The following is an 18,351-nucleotide window of genomic DNA, read 5'->3' on the forward strand; positions in this document are numbered from 1 at the left end:
CTTTGGTATCCGGCACCGACGGGACCGGGATGGTGCCGGTTGATTAGAAATTCCGGGTGACGGAGAGGGTTATCTACCGAGGCTATTTTTAACAAACAAAGCGTCAGACTCCTGTTATTGAGGTGTTGGGACTTCCGACAGCGCCAAGAAGCCGAGTAGTGGCAGTTTGGAGAACTACCCCCACTGACTAACTCGGCCACCGCGGGAGACTCGGACTCGGCAAAATTTCCGGTTATTGAGGTGTTGTTTTCGGAGTATGAATTTTGCCGGTTAATAGAGAATTCCGGATACTAGGTGCTGTTTAAACAAGAGTTTCCTGTATATATCCAAAAGAGCAGTGGTCCTAACACCAATTCCTGGAGAGCACCACCGAATGCTTCCCTTCAGTCTGACAAACAACCGGTCACCACTACTCTCTGCTTTCTGTCGCTTAGCCAGTTTTTGTACCCATGCCTTTCAAAGTTTTAACCAAACAAGTTTAGGTTTGGAGTGGTAATAAGCAATCTTTGTTTTTGAAATTTGTTTTCTCATTACACTATTGTGGTTGCTTTTCTTCTTCCCCTCTTTAAGTCCCAGCAGGCTGTGCACTATTCTTCATATAAGGAACTGGACAGGCACTGTGCTATCAACTTCCTGTCAACACTGCCCTGGACGCAGTTGCAATGAGCGCCATGAAAGTGTAATTGGTTGACATGATTTCTGATTTCCCTCCTTTGTCATGGTTTGATATTGGTGGGGGTTAAATCAAGTGATTCCACCATTCTATAAAGCAGCACATTAATACCTGTGAATTTAATTTCTTCTGAAACACACTGCAATAAAATACAGCACCAAACAATTGTATGCAAAAATGTTAAACCATGTGTTGCCTGATGAAATTAAAACTCTAGGCTTTGCATGTAACAACAACTTGTATTTATATAGTGCCTTTAACGTAGTAAAATGTCCCAAGGCGCTTCACAGGAGCGATTATCAAACAAAATTTGGCATCGAGCCACATGAAATATTAGAGCAGGTGTCCAAAAGCTTGGTCAAAGAGATAGGTTTTAAGAAATGTCTTAAAGGAGGAAAGAGAGGTAAAGAGGTTTAGGGAGGGAATTCCAGAGCTTAGGGCCTTGGCAACAGAAGGCGCGGCCGCCAATGGTGGAGCGATTATAATCAGGGATGCTCAAGAGGCCAGAATTGGAGGAGCGCAGATATCTTGGGGGGGGGGGGGGGGTTTGTTGGTCTGGAGGAGATTACAGACATAGGGCAGGTGGAGGCCATGGAGGGATTTAAAAATAAAGATGGGAATTTTAAAATCTAGGCGTTGTTTAACCAGGAGCCAATGTAGGTCAGCGAGCACAGGGGTGATGGGTGAACGGGACTTGGTGCGAGTTAGGACACGGGCAGCAGAGTTTTGGATGACCTCAATTTTATGGAGGGTAGAACATGGGAGGCCGACCAGGAGTGCGTTGGAGTAGTCAAGTCTAAAGGTAACAAAGGCATGGATGAGGGTTTCAGCAGCGGATGAGGTCGAGTGAAGTCGGGCAATGTGAAAATAGGCGGTCTTAGTGTTGGCGCAGATATGTGATCGAAAGCTCGTTTCGGGGTCAAATGTGACACCAAGATTGTGAGCAGTCTGGTTCAACCTCAGACAGTTGCCGGGGAGAGGGATGGAGTCGGTGGCTAGGGAACGGAGTTTGTGGCGGGGACTGAAGACGATGGCTTCGATCTTCCCAGTATTTAATTGGAGGAAATTTCTGCTCATCCAATACTGGATGTTGGACAAGCAGTTTGACAATTTAGAGACAGCGGAGGGGGTCGAGAGAGGTGGTGGTGAGGTAGAGCTGGGCGCTGTCGGTGTACATGTGGAAACTGACGCTGTGTTTTCGGATAATGTCGCCAAGGGGCAGAATGTGGATGAGAGAAAGGAGGGGGCCAAGGATAGATCTTTGAAGGACAGCAGAGGTAACTGTGTAATATGTTATATATTTTTGTGAATAACAGAAACTTTAAATAATAGGCGTACATTTTTCTAGCAGAAATGAACAAATCTTCCAGCTTTATTAACAATTGTGGCAGAGGCTTTAAATTACCTGATTTTTGAATGCTTGAGGTGCAAGCTGCTTATATAGTGGAGCAATCTCTGTGGCTAGAGTTTGCAGTTTTTCTTTAAGTAAATCTTCCTGAGGGGAAAAACAACAATAATAATTAACACTTCGATACTAAAAGAAGACTCGTGTGCAATATTCATAGCTGAGGTTTGCCAGCAATATTATTACTGAGCCCCTCACAATTATAACTCTGTGTGTGTGTGTGTGGATTGAATTGAGCTTTAAAAACCAAAACTAAATACAGGAATCCCTTGCCAACCGCAAGTTGGCAAATTCATTATAAACAAAAAAAAAGCATATAAATAGCATAAAAATCAGGTTTTTTACCTTATTCCTAAAGGAAAAACTGCGGATATGCAAATTTCACGGCCGCGGTTGACAAAAATTGTCGCAAAGTGGAAACCGCGGATACATGAAATCCGCGTATGGCAAACCCGCGGTTGGGGAGGGATCCCTGTACAACCAAAGTGTAGCTGAAGTTAAGGTACAGAAAACTCTTTATTATCCGGCACCAACGGGACCGGCGTGGTGCTGGTTTATCAAAAAGTCCGGATTACAGAGAGGTATAGTAAAAGGTACGAGAGCTCCGTACACAGCAACAAATCCAGGCTTCCCTGTTGCTTAGCAACATGTGCAGGAACTCCAGCCACAGACCAAGCGTCCCTGTTGCTTAGCAACAAGTGCACGAACCCCAGTTACACAGCCAGAGATCCAGGAACTGCCACTAATATGAAGTAAAACCTGAACCTACTCCTGAATGTTGCCGGTTGACAGAGGTTTCCGGTTATTTAGGTGCCGGTTAAAAGGGAGTTTCCTGTACTGTGACTTAGAGTGGAATCTTATTTGGATGGATTGAAGTGCTGATGAGCAACATGCCATAAAAGTGCAGAATTACAATTTGCATTAAAGTTCACTTTTACTTCTCATTTATAACCAATAATAATTAAAATCGCTATACACTTTATTGCATTGTTTCATCATTCCTAGAAGCTACAGAATAATATTGGTACACTCACTGGTGCCTCTTATTTATGAATTGTTGCTGTTTTCATTTGCTGTCTTAGTCTATTATTGCTCTGGAGAAGCCACTGCTGTCTGGCTGTAATAGTGCTCATTAAATGTGGCACTACTGTCTTCCTTTGGCCCCTTATAGCTTGGTTAGCAATCCTTTTTTAAATTCTCTTTATGGGATCTGGGCATCATGGGCAAGGCCAGCATTTATTGCCCATCCCTAGTTACACTTGAGAAGGTGGTGGTGAGCCGCCTTCTTGAACCACTGCAGTCCGTGTGGTGAAGGTGCTCCCACAGTGCTGTTAGGGAGGGAGTCCCAGGATTTTGACCCAGTGATGATGAAGGATCGGCCGATATACTTCGAAGTCAGGATGGTGTGTGACTTGGAGGGGAACGTGGAGGTGGTGGTGTTCCCATGCGCCTGCTGCCCTTGTCCTTCTAGGTGGAAGAGGTCGCTTAAGGGAGTAGATGCATGCATCAGCCCAAATGTGGATAATTTGCCATTAAATCCATTGAGCAAATTTCTCACATCAGAGAGCAGCCCAACTTCAGGCCATAACTAGATTCCCTTAAGCTTCTTTCAGGAAGGAATCTGCGCTGCTGCTGGAGGATGTCCCTTAGACTTCCTTGCTGCAGAACTAGCAGGCTGAAGTGGACACCTTCAACTTAAATGCATGGCTCCTTGTTTAGCTTGGATACGTATTGAAGAGTCCTAAAAGGCAGTGAGGTAATAAAACTCACTACGCACTTGGTTCGAGTATAAAGCAAGGCCTAGAAATTCAGTTGCGTTTGCGCCCAATTAGGGTCGAAAGAGTGGGTTGCGCCGGAAGTTGCATCGCGCCCGAAATTAGGTGGGCCCTAACATCGGCGTTAGCCGGTAGCGCTGCGCCGGCACCGATGACGTCATCGGTGTGCGCAGTGCCCCGGTACCGCCCGAAACCACGCCGATCCCCATCTTCAGTAGCGGCCGCCTCTTCCGTGGCGGGCGCTAACAACAGCGGGAGACTGGGTCCTTACTGCAGCCTTAGCGGCGCAAGTTAAGGTGGAGGTGCGGGGCGGCCGCTTTTTCGGCGGCCGCCTGCCCGCACCTCCTTCCCCGGCCTCCTCCACCTCCCCCCCCGCGGCATTGCCGGCTGGTTTCCGTGGAGCCCGGCACTTCTCCGTTGTGCCGGGCTCTTTTGCCGGCACTTGCAATCGGGGCTCTGGCCGTTGCAGGCACCTCCCCCTTAAGAGAAGGGGGAGGCCTGCAGTGCAGCAGCCTGCCGCACCGCATCGGGTGGCGTAGCGGGACCGGGAGCGCTGAAATTCACTTTCAGCGCCCCAAGCGGGGCGGACACACCCTGTACCAGCGCCCGGTTCCGCTTTGGGGCGCTGAAAGTGAATATGGGGCGGGCACAACTGGCTCTGCGGCGGGCGCAAAATTTTCGGCGCAAACGTGCTGGCGGGGCTATACCCAATTTCTAGGCGCAAGGCTTTAATCAACTTGTTTCAGAACATGGAGGTCTAGTTGTACTTCACTAGTTCCTGTCTTACAAAATGTCCCTGAGCAAGCTGGGCCCACGCCTGAGTATTTATACTCCTTGGACGGCGCCACCAGCTGGCCGTCCAGCGTTATTTCATGAGTCGTTTCTTCATGATGATGAGATTTATAACAGGCAGTGCAGCAGAAACTTCTACAGATGTTTTTCCAGTGGCAGTAAGTAGAGATGCTGCTCTCAGCTGAAGCTTTGAGTTAGCTTGGGAATAATAGCTTGTCCACCCCACGCGAAGTCTCTCCACGGGTTGAGTCTCCTCACCGACAGGTCTATATTCCAGTTTACGCCTTCTTGTGGATTTTACGTCCGTAAATGAATTGGAATTCACCAGCGCTGTAAAGAAGCCTTTCTATTTTGTGCTTGTGCCTCTTCTGCTTGAATCTATAGATAATTAGGTCCTATGGCTGTCAGCGACCCTATGTACCGCTGCTAGTGTTAGTTCCCATATATATGAATTATTATATTTTTATTGTGGAAAAATCATTGATCGACGGGCAGTGAAGTTACGGTTATGGTGATAGAGATGTGAATTGCACACTTCTAGATGGAATTAATCTCTAGATAGTTTACCTGAAAGGCCCATAATTCAGCAAGCATAATTGAATTCTTTCTCATGGAGTGAAGCAAATCTAGTAGTACAGAGCATTTGGTTCAATAACCTGTTGCATGTCCATTAGGGAACTTAGGGGGGGAGGAATTCGGTGGGTTAGCGCCTCCTTAGCGCCCGGGCGTGGCGAATGCAGCGACGCCCGCGAACTTTGGTGCCGGTTTAGCGCTCTGGTTTAGCGCTGGTCCTCGAGCGCCTCGCAATTCGTGACGTCATTAAGTGCGCAGCGCCCCGTTACTGCCCCGGATGTGAAATTGCCTCCCGCCCCCTGCTATATCGCCGGGCGTGAACAACGGCAGGAAGAGGAGGCGTTGTCAACTGGGCTGGTCGCTTGGGGAGCGCTAATTAAAGGGAACGGTTCTCAGGTCGGCCAAACTCTATTAATTGCACCAGTCTGGTGCCTGCTCAAAGCTTTCGATGTTCCATTGCTGCGAGGTGTCTGAGCCCTCCACTTGGTGATAGTGTTTGGGGCTGTAACGGCCGTCGTCCAGGTCGCCTGGCAACGCAGAACTGCTGACAAGTAGGTTGTGCACCATCACTGGCCCTTCCCTTTAAGCAAGGGAAGCAGCCTCTGATGCCGTTAGCGATGCCCTCCAAATTGTTCCGCGCTCTGCCGCTACCACCCCGCTCTCGCACTTTAGCGCCCTACGAGAAGTGGTTAACGCTTGATTTAGCGCTCCGCTTCCCTCTTGGAGCGCTAAAGCTCAATTTCCCGGCAGGAGAGAATCATTAGTGCCTGGCGCTATTCTTTCTACTTTTCAAAAGTTAGCGCCCCAGATGAGGCTATACTGAATTTTTAGTCCAGGCTAGAAATTCGGTATAGCCCCGTTTGGGGTGCTAACTTTTGAAAAGTAGAGGAATTTGCTCTTCAGTTGACAACCGTTAGTTACCAGTGCCTTAATTTTCTCGCCAAATAATATTCTAGAGTTAGCTGAATTTGTTAAAAAAAACTGTTTTCTGGTTTCTCCCCTCCTTGCTATTACAGGGTGACATGAATCTTGTCATTCATGTGCAAATGACTTATGAAATGATACTGGGCAGCCTGCTGGTGGCGCTGTCCAGGGAGAGTATAAATACTCGGGCATGGGCCCAGCTTGCTCAGGACATTCTTTAACAGGAACTAGTGAAGGACACAACTAGATCTCCATGTTGAAAAACAGTTGATTAAAGCCTTGTTTAATACTTAGACCAAATGCCTAGTAGCTTTCTTACGTCACAGGGCATTTACGTTGGGGTTATTCAAAACACGGCAGGATGTTGTGGAGGGAGCATTAGTGCACTGGAGCAGTGAGCTTTGTTGGACTGAAATGGCCTTTTCTGATTCCTGATTTTTCTTACGTTGTATGGTTTTGTGTCATTTTTGCACTTTGAGTGATTTTTGAGCTTTCCGTTACACCTCTGCCTGAGACTTTGACCACAAGGCGGAAACATGTGGTGGGCTCTTTGAGAGTTATTTACATACATACTGGACGGAAAAGAAAGAGCTTGCATTTACCTAATGCCTTTTGAGCGTTAAAGATGTCGAAAAGTGCATCACAGCCGCTGCAGTCCAGTCACTGTTTTAAATGGTTGGAAACACAGCAGACAATTTGCACATGGCAACATCCCACAAACAGCAATGGCATAAATGACCAGATAGTGGCTTCGAAATTGGTCTCTGGTGGTGCGCAAGACGGGCGGTATGGGATCGGCCGCTCGTTATACGCGGCGCCCAATATTCAGTTCCACTGCAGTCACTTGAACTGAATATCAGACGCTGCGGAGAATGGGCGACCGGTCCGATACCGCCCGCTTTGTCCCACCGCCCGAGACGAATTTCTAGGCCAATGTGCGATTTAATGTTGGCTGAGGGATAAACGTCAGCCCGGACGCCTGGAGAACTCCTCCGCCGATCTTCAGATAGCGCCGCGGGATTGTTCACGTTCACCAAGTTCAGCGGACAAAGCCTCGGTTTTTAAACACAAAAAGAAAATACCGCAGATGCTGGAAATCTGAAATAAAAACAGAAAATGCTGGAGACACTCAGCAGGTCAGGCAGCGTCTGTGAAGAGAGAGAAACAGAGTTAACGTTTCAGGTCGATGACATTTCGTCAGAACTGGAAAAAAGCACATGGCAGCTGTCTTTCATTCTGCCAGCGCAATTCACACTTCATCTAGAGCCATCCTTTGTTTCTTAACCTGTCCCATTACCATCTCCTCTCGCCTTGAATATCTCTTAATGTCGCTTAACCTCTCCTGCCTTCTATCCTATCACAGACTCTCCCTTTTTGTTCTTTCATCCCCTCCCCCATTTCCCAGCCCCTAAACTTGCTTAAAAATCTGTTCCATTTCCTGCTTTTTTCCAGTTCTGACGAAAGGTCATCGACCTGAAACGTTAACTCTGTTTCTCTCTTCAAAAAAATGCCACCTGACCTGCTGTGCCGAGTACCTCCAGCATTTTCTGTTTTTGCCTCGGTTTTTAATGTCTCATTCGAAAAGACAGTGCAGCGGGCTCCCTCAGTGCTGCCCTGAAAGGTCCCGCCTGGATTATGGGTTCAAGTCTCCGGAGTGGGACTTGAACCAATGATCATCTGAATCAGAAGCAAGAGCACTCTCACCGAACCAAGCCCGACAACTTATCTGGCTTCTGCGCCCCGCATTCATGGCTGGAACAGTAATGCACGTACAAGTTGTGAGTAGTCTTGCTTCAGTTATACAGGGTACTGGTGAGGCCACACCTGGAATACTGCGTACAGTTTTGGTTTCCATATTTAAGAAAAGATATACTTGCTCTCGAGGCAGTTCAGAGAAGGTTCACTCGGTTGATTCCGGAGATGAGGGGGTTGACGTATGAGGAAAGATTGAGTAGATTGGGCCTCTACTCATTGGAATTCAGAAGAATGAGAGGCATATAAGATTGTGAGGGGGCTTGATCGGGTGGATGCGGGGAGGATGTTTCCACTGATGGGTGAGACTAGAACTAGGGGGCATAATCTTAGAATAAGGGGCTGCCCTTTCAAAACTGAGATGAGGAGAAACTTCTTCACTCAGAGGGTAGTAAATCTATGGAATTTGCTACCTCAGGGAAGTGGATGTGAGTCTAGGTTCAGATCAGCCATGATCCTATTGAATGGCGGAGCAGGCCCGAGGGGCCGTATGGCCTACTCCTGCTCCTACTTCTTATGTTCTTATGTAGCCTTGTAATAAAATGTTAGTGAATTAAACCAACCTCTTTCGGGTTATCTCCCAGAAGCCGAAACTTGCGGGGATGCTTGCTGCGGGCATACTTGCATCCGTTGAAGTACATGCTCCAAGAACAGCCAAAGGAGAAGGAAGCACCACAGGTTTCTGGATCTTTTCCCTGACATGCACATGTGCGGCTGAAATGAAATACAAGTCAAAGCAGTAGAGATTAATCCATTTGGAAGCTGCAGTAATGGTGGCTCAAGGATTTAAACAGAATTGTTACTTATATCACACGTATGGCCTGAGTATTGATCATCTAATGCGGTAGATTATTTCTTATATTTTTTGATTCCTAAGTTTGCACGTCTTTACAAATACAAATGACAGCAACATCGTAAAGTCTATTCCTTTGAGCCAACTGCAACAATCAATTGAAGAACCCTTGACCGAGAAAAGACTTATTCTGAAAAGACTCCTCCATTTAATCTACGCTCCCTGTCTCTCTCAGTATTAGGATGTATTGAAAGTGCAAGTTCAGCTTCGTTTGCTTTTCCCACAGGTGCTAAAGTTATAAAGGCAGAATTTGCGACCCTGGCTAAGTGGAGCCAGGAATGGCTAGCTGCTAGGGCAAGCTGGCCAGAAGTGCACTAAGTGGACTACCTGCAATTTTGCAGGGTCAGGTCATTTAAATAATTAATATGAGCCCCCCCCAGTGTATCTTTGATCTTGTGCTGGCAGCTAATCAAATGGGGGACAAGGAACATCTGTCTGACAGCTCAAATTTAAAGGGATGTGCCCACGTAAAGATACGTAGCTGCACATGGGGGTAAATATTGTTTCAGCCTTTATGAAGGCTCAACCTGGATTTTAAAGCTTTGTCAGTCTTTACCAAAGATGTGGAGAAGTGCCAGGCAAAAATGAAGTGAAAGGTTAAACCAATCTGAAGTACAGAAAGGGGTCTGTGGGCAGGTGACAGACTGGTGCCGCACCCAATCCCCCTGTATGATGGCTGACAAATAAAATGCGAAGCTGCGTGATGTTGTTTCAAGGAGGGTTGACCCATTTGGCACTCCAGGGCACCCTCTTCAGGTGCCTTGCATCTTGACAGTCAGGAGTTCGTGAGCAGGCTCAATGGTCCGTACAGCATATGGGTACCATCTACAATACCCTGCACTCTCAGGAGCACTGACACTCAGGAAACATTCTGTTACGTTGAGCTGATTCTTTCCCACAGGGAAGCTGATAAAAGTGTCGCCCCCTTGCAAACAAGACCTTTGTCACTTGCTTGATGCATCTGTGGTCAGCCAACTGCCGTATGTTGTTGAAAGTTTAATGTGGCCTTTATGTCCATGGGAAGAGCTATCCCTGTGCTACAATACTCTTGCTTTCAAGAGAGGAGTGAAAGAATGGCCTTCTCCGACATGCCATGGAAAGACGTTCTGGGCTGTAAATACGGGCCCTGTGATAAGGATGGGTGCGTACATATATAAACCTTGAGGTAGAGACACACCTGTCTTACTTTCCCCCTCAAAAATTGCTGTTTCTCCTCCTCAAATCTAAAAGTGTCACTGAAATTTCCGAAGAAATTTCCACCTTGACCAATATTCTTGCTGCAAGTAAAATAGCAGCTGGAAGCAAAACTGTTGTAGGAAACAGATGGAAATAAAAGTCTTGTAATGCAAAAAAAAACCAGGCTGAAGCAGCAAAAGAAATACATTAGTGAAAATGCTGATAACGTAATATAATAAGCTGAAGAAACCCTAACTTTTCGGCCAATAATAAAATGTGCTTTCCACCATTAACAATCCATTAAATTCTGTGTTGAAGTTACTTAAATAATTCTGGTTGTTTTTGATGACCAACATGCCCAGTTCGTAGTGCACTGCAAACTAGGCACGCTGGTCTGCATGCTCAATCTCACAACAACATTCACTGTTAGTAACTGAGGATATGATGTAAATACAACCAGAATTGGGAGCTATTCAGCTTATACTACTAAAACAAGCACTTAGGGGGGAAAATTCGGAGTGCTGTAAGGCAAAATTATACAACGAGCCACATAAGAAGAAATTAGGGCAGACTTGGACAAAGAGGTAGGTTTTAAGGAGCGTCTTAAAGGAGGAAAGAGAGGCGGAGAGGTTTAGGCAGGGAATTCCAGAGCTTAGGGCCCAGGCAACAGAAGGCACACCCACCAAAGGTTAAGCGATTATAATCAGGGATGCTCAAGAGGGCAGAATTAGAGGAGCGCAGATATCTCGGGGGTTTGTGGGGCTGAAGGAGATTACAGAGATAGGGAGGGACGAGGCCATGGAGGGATTTGAAAACAAGGATGAGAATTTTGAAATCGAGGCGTTGCTTAACTGGGAGCCAATGTAGGTCAGTGAGCACAGGGGTGATGGGTGAACGGGACTCGGTGCGAGTTAGGACACGGGCAGCCGAGTTTTGGATGACCTCAAATTTACGTAGGGTGGAATGTGGGAGGCCAGCCAGGAGTGCGTTGAAATAGTCAAGTCTAGAGGTAACAATCAGAGGTACGATCAGATAGGAAAGAATGGAACCGAGTGAGGGCAGTGTCACTGAGCTTGACAATGGAAGAAAGGCATTGGAGGAGGATGGTGTGGCCGAATGTGGCTACGGCTGTAGCGAGGTCACGGAGGACGAGGAAGGATAATGCACCACAGGCACAGCCACGAGGGAGGTCATTTGTAGCTTTGGTTAGGGCCGTTTTGGTGCTGTGGCAGTGGCAGAGACCTGATTGGAAAGATTCAGATACGGAGTTGCAGTGAAGTTGGGCACAGATTTGGGAAGGCGGCAACACGTTCAAGGACTTTGGAGAGGAAAGGATGGGTGGAGATGGGGAGATAGTTTGCAAGAACAGATGGGCCAACCTTGGGGGGGGTTTTTTGAGGAAGGGATGATGGCGGCTTTGAAAGGGAAGGGTCAGTGGCTGAGGAAAGGGAACCATTTACAATGTCAGCTAGCGTCGGGCCCAGGAAGGGAGGTTGGATGGTCAGCAGTTTAGTGGTACAGGAAACTCTTTTTTATCCGGCACCGACGGGACCGGTGTGGTGCCGGTTGATCAAAAAGTCCGGACTACAGAGGGGAATACTTGCCAAGGTACAAGAGTCCCGTACACGGCCACAGGTGCAGGAGCCCTGGTTACACGACACTTGTGCAGGAACCCCGGTTACATGGCCACAGATCCAGGAACCCTGGTTACACAGCCACTAATATATAGTAAAACTTACCTGAGCCTACTCCTGAATTTTGCCGGTTAAGAGAGATAGGTGCCGGTAAAAAGAGAGTTTCCTGTAATAGGGTCTAAGGAGCAAACTACATCTCAAAGGGTACATTGGACAGAGTTGGAATTAAGATGAAACTAAAAATTTGTATACACAGAGCTCTTGAATTAAATAAACTTACTCATCATTCAATCCACACCGACGACATGTAGGGTTCCCATACTTTGTTAAAGTCTCTGTGAGTTCATCATACAGCTTGTCTCCAAGGGCTCGAGGAATCCCTTCCCAAGCAAGGATAAGAATAACAACAACTGCGTTCGGGCAATGATGACCAGCACGCTCACGTACAAGGCAGAGGAGCTTTTCTTCCTCGCTTGCTCTTCTTATTATCTGTGTCAAACATAGCTTTGGTAAGTATTTCTAAAGGAGCTAGAGGGGTAGGAAAATGTAGCTGAAATCCTTTTTTTTGTGTTTGAAGTACTCGTTTACATACAAGAAAATTATGCTCTTACCATGATTTTCCTTCCTTTTTTTTGAAACATGTCAATTTTAGTGCCCACCTGGGATGCTATACTACTGGGAATACAAATCCTCCAGTCTGTAGCGGGTTTCCCAAGGTCAGGTAGCTCCAGTGTGGCCCTCGGGCTTGTCTGAATTTGAGTACCCTGCTGCTTGCAATGGAGCCCTTCTCAAATGCATAGGGACATCCCCTGTAATTAATGAGGGAGAACCTACTTGAGGACCTCTAAATTAAGAACATAAGAACATGAGAAATAGGAGCAGGAGTAGGCCATACGGCCCCTCGCGCCTGCCCCTCCATTCAATAAGATCAGGGCTGATCATCGACCTCAACTCCACTTTCCCGCCCGATCTCCATATCCCTTGATTCCCCTAGAGTCCAAAAATCTATCGATCTCAGCCTTGAATATACTCAAAGACTCAGCATCCACAGCCCTCTGGGGCAGAGAATTCCAAAGACTCACAACCCACTGAGTGAAGAAATTCCTCCTCATCTCAGTCTGAAAAGACCGACCCCTTATCCTGAGACTATGCCCCCTAGTTCTAGACTCTCCAGCCAGGGGAAACCGCCTCTCAGCATCGACCCTGTCAATCCCCCTCAGAATCTTGTATGTTTTAACGAGATCACCTCTCATTCTTCTAAACTCCAGAGAGTATAGGCCCATTCTACACAATCTCTCATCATAGGACAGTACTCTCATCCCAGGAATCAATCTAGTGAACCTTCGTTGCATCGCCTCCAAGGCAAGTATATCCTTCCTTAGATAAGGAGACCAAAACTGTGCACAGTACTCCAGGTGAGGTCTCACCAAGGCCCTGTAGAATTGTAGCAAGACTTTGGTGTTTTTTTAAAAGAAATATCGGGTAAAAGTATAATTATTTTTCTATAAAAAAAAGGGGGGGAAATACTGTGAACAAAAAAGTAACTTAACAGAATTACTGAAGGAGAAATCAGAGCTGTTCTGTAACAGGTGAAGCTTTTCACTACCAATATCACATAGTATAAGCAATATTAATGGCAAAGATGTTGAAGTTTAGACATTACCTAAATTTACCTATTGTCAGATATTAAGAATTGCCCTTCTGACCATAAAACAAATTGCAATTAAATCATAGATCATTTAGCATTGTTACACACTTTGTGGCTGATTTTTAATACACTTATCGTCTGTGGCTTGCAGTTTTGTTCCAAATAATATTTTCTGATTTCCCCCTTCACCACCCCCCCCATCTGGATTTGCTTAAAAACAGTCGATATTTAACGCCTGTCAGTTGGGAGTAGAAGGAGTCGAGATACAAGTTATCCCTTTTCAGAAAACCTGCACCTCACTCTTATTTGTGATAAGTTCTTCAAGCACTTCTTGTATGAATTTTTTGGCGCTCAAGTGCTGGGATTTTGCTCCAACTTTAATTTGATAATATTTCAGTATCTGGTAATATTTAGGATGCTCTGCTTTGTCGAGAGCGCGATGGGCTGAAAGACTAACAAAGTTAGCATTCAACTTTTGATTCAATCATTCTGTTTGCTCTGAAATCAGGAAAGACACGGCACCACTTGCAATCATTATTGTCTTCCGACACTTTGTGAAGCACCATCTGGTGCATTCTGTCAGCATGGCAGATTACAATTTGTATGTAGGAAGGGGTAGTGAGCTGTCTGTGACGGATGTTTGGTGTGAAATGGTGGTCTGGAACAATGAAACAGTATAGGCTGGATTTGTCGTTGCCAATTGCCTGTTGTAGCAGTGTTTAGTGGGCGGCTGAATGGAAAATGCACATGGGTTTGTCCTTACAGTGTCAGCTGTGGCTCAGTGGGCAGCACTCTCGCCTCTGAGTCAGAAGGATTGTGGGTTCAAGTCTCACTCCAGGGACTGTGAGCACAAAAATCCAGGCTGACACTCCCAGTGCGGTGCTGAGGGAGTGCTGCGCTGTCGGAGGTGCCGTCTTTCGGATGAGACGTTAAACCGCACTGGGAGTGTCAGCCTGGATATAAAAGATCCCATGGCACTATTTCGAAGAAGAGCAGGGGGAGTTATCCCCAGTGTCCTGGCCAATATTTATCCCTCAATCAACATAACAAAAGCAGGTTATCTGGTCGTTATCACATTGCTGTGGGAGCTTGCTGTGTGCAAATTGGCTGCTGTGTTTCCTACATTACAACAGTAACGGATACAAAATTGGCTAAGTGACAGAGAGTAGCGGTGAACAGTTGTTTTTCGGACTGGAGGAAGGTACACAGTGGTGTTCCCCAGGGGTCGGTACTAGGACCACTGCTTTTCTTGATATATATTAATGACTTAGACTTGGGTGTACAGGGCACAATTTCAAAATTTGCAGATGACACAAAACTTGGAAGTATGGTGAACAGTGAGGAGGATAGCGATAGACTTCAAGAGGACATAGACAGGCTGGTGGAATGGGTGGACATGTGGCAGAGGAAATTTAATGCAGAAAAGTGAGAATTGATACATTTTGGTGGGACAAACGAGGAGAGGCAATATAAACAATTCTAAAGGGGGTGCATGAATAGAGAGACCTGGGGGTATATGTGCGCAAATCGTTGAAGGTGGCAGGGCAGGTTGAGAAAGCGGTTAAAAAAGCTTACGGGAACCTGGGCTTCCTAAATAGAGGTATAGAGAACAAAAGCTTGGAAGTTATGATGAACCTTTATAAAACACTGGTTCGGCCTCAACTGGAGTATTGTGTCCAATTCTGGGCGCCGCACTTTAGGAAGGATGTGAAGGCCTTAGAGAGGGTGCAGAAAAGATCTACAGGAATGGTTTCAGGGATGCGGGACTTTAGTTACTTGGGTAGACTGGAGAAGCTGGGGTTGTTCTCCTTGGAGCAGAGAAGGTTGAGAGGAGATTTGATAGAGGTGTTCAAAATCATGAGGGGTCTGGACGGAGTAGATAGAGAGAAACTGTTCCCATTGGCAGAGGGGTCGAGAACCAGAGGACACAGATTTAAGGTGATTGGCAGAAGAATCAAAGGTGACATGAAGAAAAACTTTTTTACGCAGCGAGTGGTTAGGATCTGGAATGCGCTGCCTCGTGGCTTTCAAAAGGGAATTGGACAAGTACCTGAAAGATAAAAATTTGATGGGCTACGGGGAAAGGGCGGGGGAGTGAGACTGGCTGAAGTGCTCTTGCAGAGAGCCGGCACGGGCTCGACGGGCCGAATGGCCTCCTTCTGTGCTGTAACCGTTTTATGGTTCTATAACTACACTCCAAAAAGTACTTCATTGGCTGTGAAGCGCTTTGGGATGTCCGGTGGTCGTGAAAGGTGCTACAGAAATGCAAGTCTTTCTTTTTACTGGAAGTCAGCCCACTCTGGGCCCTGGTCAATTTCCTGGAGGGGCCAGTGACATTGAAAGCAACCATCTAAAATAGAGGCACCCTTGATTGAAATATAGTGTGGGAGCATGTCTGTCCTGCACACCTTTCTCCATTCTTCAGGTGTGCAGAATGCCAAGTCTGAGGGACAAATGGTTGTCCAGGGTTGCTAGGAAAGTTAAAGGGCCAAGGCAAGTCATTCAATCCTTCATATTTCAGTTAATCTTTGACTATTTTTGTCGTGTTTTTTTTCCGTTTAGCTGCTGGCCCTCAGGTTCTCATGAGGCTTTGTGAAATTGTTTTGTTAAAAAAAAAAATGCTCCCACCGTTTTTAGGTACCGATGTGTTTTCCAGTGTGAATCACTGTCTGATGTGTTTGGAATAGAATGAGAAGAATCTACAGAGGACTGCCAGGCAGGCCAGGCTGACCGAGGGATGCTCCGCGCCTATCTGCCAATACCCGCACACCCCTGTCTGCAGGCGGAGGTGAACCTCACTTCCTCACTTTGGCGGACTATCAGGGCATGCTGAGGTTCCTCTTCCCAAATGAAGGAGGGACAGCAGGCCCGAAGGCAGCACAATGATATCCGAGTGCCTGACTGACTGTTCCTTAGAAGCATCCCAATCACATGCTTCCAGTGGTACTGCATGAAAGAAGGCAGGTCAAGGTAGCGCGTCTGATTGGCCATACCCGCTGAGATGCTGCCAACCATCTTGGCAGGCCCTGGCACACCTACCTGGCAACAACAGCGAGGAATTTTCTTCACAGGGTGTGGGACAAATGCAGAGCGATGCTGTCTGCTACAAGGACACCTGCAGCCCCAATACAACCTATGGCTGGCGCATCCAATGACAGTATTGGTCAATTGTCATATGAAACTTGGCTCCATTTTCTTGTAGGCCTGCTGTAGAGCTGATCTCTGTCGATGGTGCTGTGCCGTGGCTCAGAAGGCCATCGGGATCAAGGGATATGGGGAGAAGGCGGGGACAGGGTACTGAACTTGGATGATCAGCCATGATCTCATTGAATGGCGGAGCAGGCTCGAGGGGCCGAATGGCCTACTCCTCGCAGCTATCTCATACAGTACACAATCCATTTCATCAACAGGGGATTGGGTGCAGGGATGCTCCAACACTTGCCTGCAAACTCATGCCTTCACAGTGGCTTTCCTTTATTTTCAGTTTTGCCTATCACTTCTTCGTCCCTGGTTCCTTCGGCCTTCAGCAAAGGCTGCCAGTATGTTTGAAACATAGAAGATAGGAGCAGGAGTAGGCCATTCGGCCCCTCGAGCCTGCTCCGCCATTCAATGAGATCATGGCTGATCATCCAAGTTCAGTACCCGGTCCCTGCTTTCTCCCCATATCCCTTGATCCCTTTAGCCTTAAGAACTATATCTAACTCCTTCTTGAATATATTTAATGAATTGGCCTCAACTGCCTTGTGTGGTAGAGAATTCCACAGGTTCACCACTCTCTGGGTGAAGAAATTCCTCATCTCTGTCCTAAATGGCTTACCCCTTATCCTTAGACTGTGACCCCTGGTTCTGGACTCCCCGACCATCGGGAACATCCTTCCTGCATCTAGTCTGTCTAGTCCTGTTAGAATTTTATAAGTGTCAATGAGTTTGAGTTGCCTTTTGAGGCTCTCCAAAGGATTTGAGAATTTGCATCAACCTTTTCTGACCCGCCACATTACTTCTACCCATTTCTTTCAATTCGTTCACGTAACCTTCTGCCCCCAGCACTACTGCGGTGAGCCAAATCTGCCACTGAAGCTATGCTAATAAGCCGTAAACATTGGGACACAAACACACTTCTGTTTGTGTCTGAGTAAAACCTGCCAATAGCCATCTGATTCTAAAGTGCAGCAAAAGTGGGAAATTTAGGCTGGCGTGATTTAATTGTTGCTTGCACCAATGTCTGAGAAATCAGAAATTCTACTTTTGATGAGGCTTAGGAACTGTTTGCCCCGTGTACTGAAGTACGGGGTATAATAAATTAAATTATTTCAAAAGATCTCAGTGTGAGGTTTTTTTAATTCATTGGATCTGGGCATTACTGGCAAGGCCAGCATTTATTGCCCATCCCTAATTGCCCTTGAGAAGGTGGTGGTTTCCATAGCAGGGACAGGCTACTGAATTTGGATGATCAGCCATGGTCTCATTAAATGGCAGAACAGGTTCGAGGGGCCAAATGGTCTACTCCTGCTCCTGCGTTTCTTGAACCACAGAGGGCAGGTAAGCATCATCCACATTGCTGTGGGTCTGGAGTCACATATAGGCCAGACTGGGTAAGGGCAGCAGATTTCCTTCCCTAAAGGACACTAGTGAACCAGAATGGGTTTTTACAACAATCCAGTAGTTTTATGGTCACCATTACAAATTTATTTAATTGAATTTAAATTTCTCTGCTGTCGTGGTGGGATTTGAACTCACGTGTCCAGATCATTAATCGAGTCCTCTAGCATTACTAGTCCAGTGACATAACCACTATGCTACTGTACCCACAATAGGCTGGAACACGATTCCAGTCTATATTGATTAAAATCACTTGATTTTTTTGCAATTGTTTGATTTGATTATTGAGGATTTATTTAAGCTTTTCAGTAGCATTTTGTATACATATAATTGCATTTCTGAAATAAAGCAACCTTTGTTAAAGGTTTATCGAAAACCTGGTACTACCTTATCAAAACCCTGGCAAATAAGCATTGACTGCGGCGGTTCAGGAAGGCGGCTCACCACCACCTTCTCAAGGGCAATTAGGAATGGGCAATAAATGCTGGCATTGCCAGTGACGCCCACATCCCATAAACTAATTTTTTAAAAAGCAGGAACTATTCAG

General features: G+C 46.4%; 1 protein-coding gene across 1 annotated transcript in view; it reads right to left on the minus strand.

Annotated features, from left to right (window-relative positions):
* LOC147098014 (methylcytosine dioxygenase tet3-like) overlaps nt 1–18,351 on the minus strand; it is a gene marked incomplete at its 5' end in the record, with an annotated part of 381,427 nt that overhangs the window by 42,666 nt on the left and 320,410 nt on the right. The window contains 3 exons of the mRNA XM_085971208.1: nt 2,079–2,168; nt 8,458–8,608; nt 11,838–12,046. Of these exons, the coding sequence (XP_085827334.1) occupies nt 2,079–2,168; nt 8,458–8,608; nt 11,838–12,046 (450 nt within the window). The remainder of the gene's footprint in view (nt 1–2,078; nt 2,169–8,457; nt 8,609–11,837; nt 12,047–18,351) is intronic.

The sequence above is a fragment of the Somniosus microcephalus genome, chromosome 30 (assembly GCF_052327205.1).
Source record: "Somniosus microcephalus isolate GS21.2 chromosome 30, FLI_Smic_1.0, whole genome shotgun sequence".
NCBI classification, from domain to species: Eukaryota; Metazoa; Chordata; class Chondrichthyes; order Squaliformes; family Somniosidae; genus Somniosus; species Somniosus microcephalus.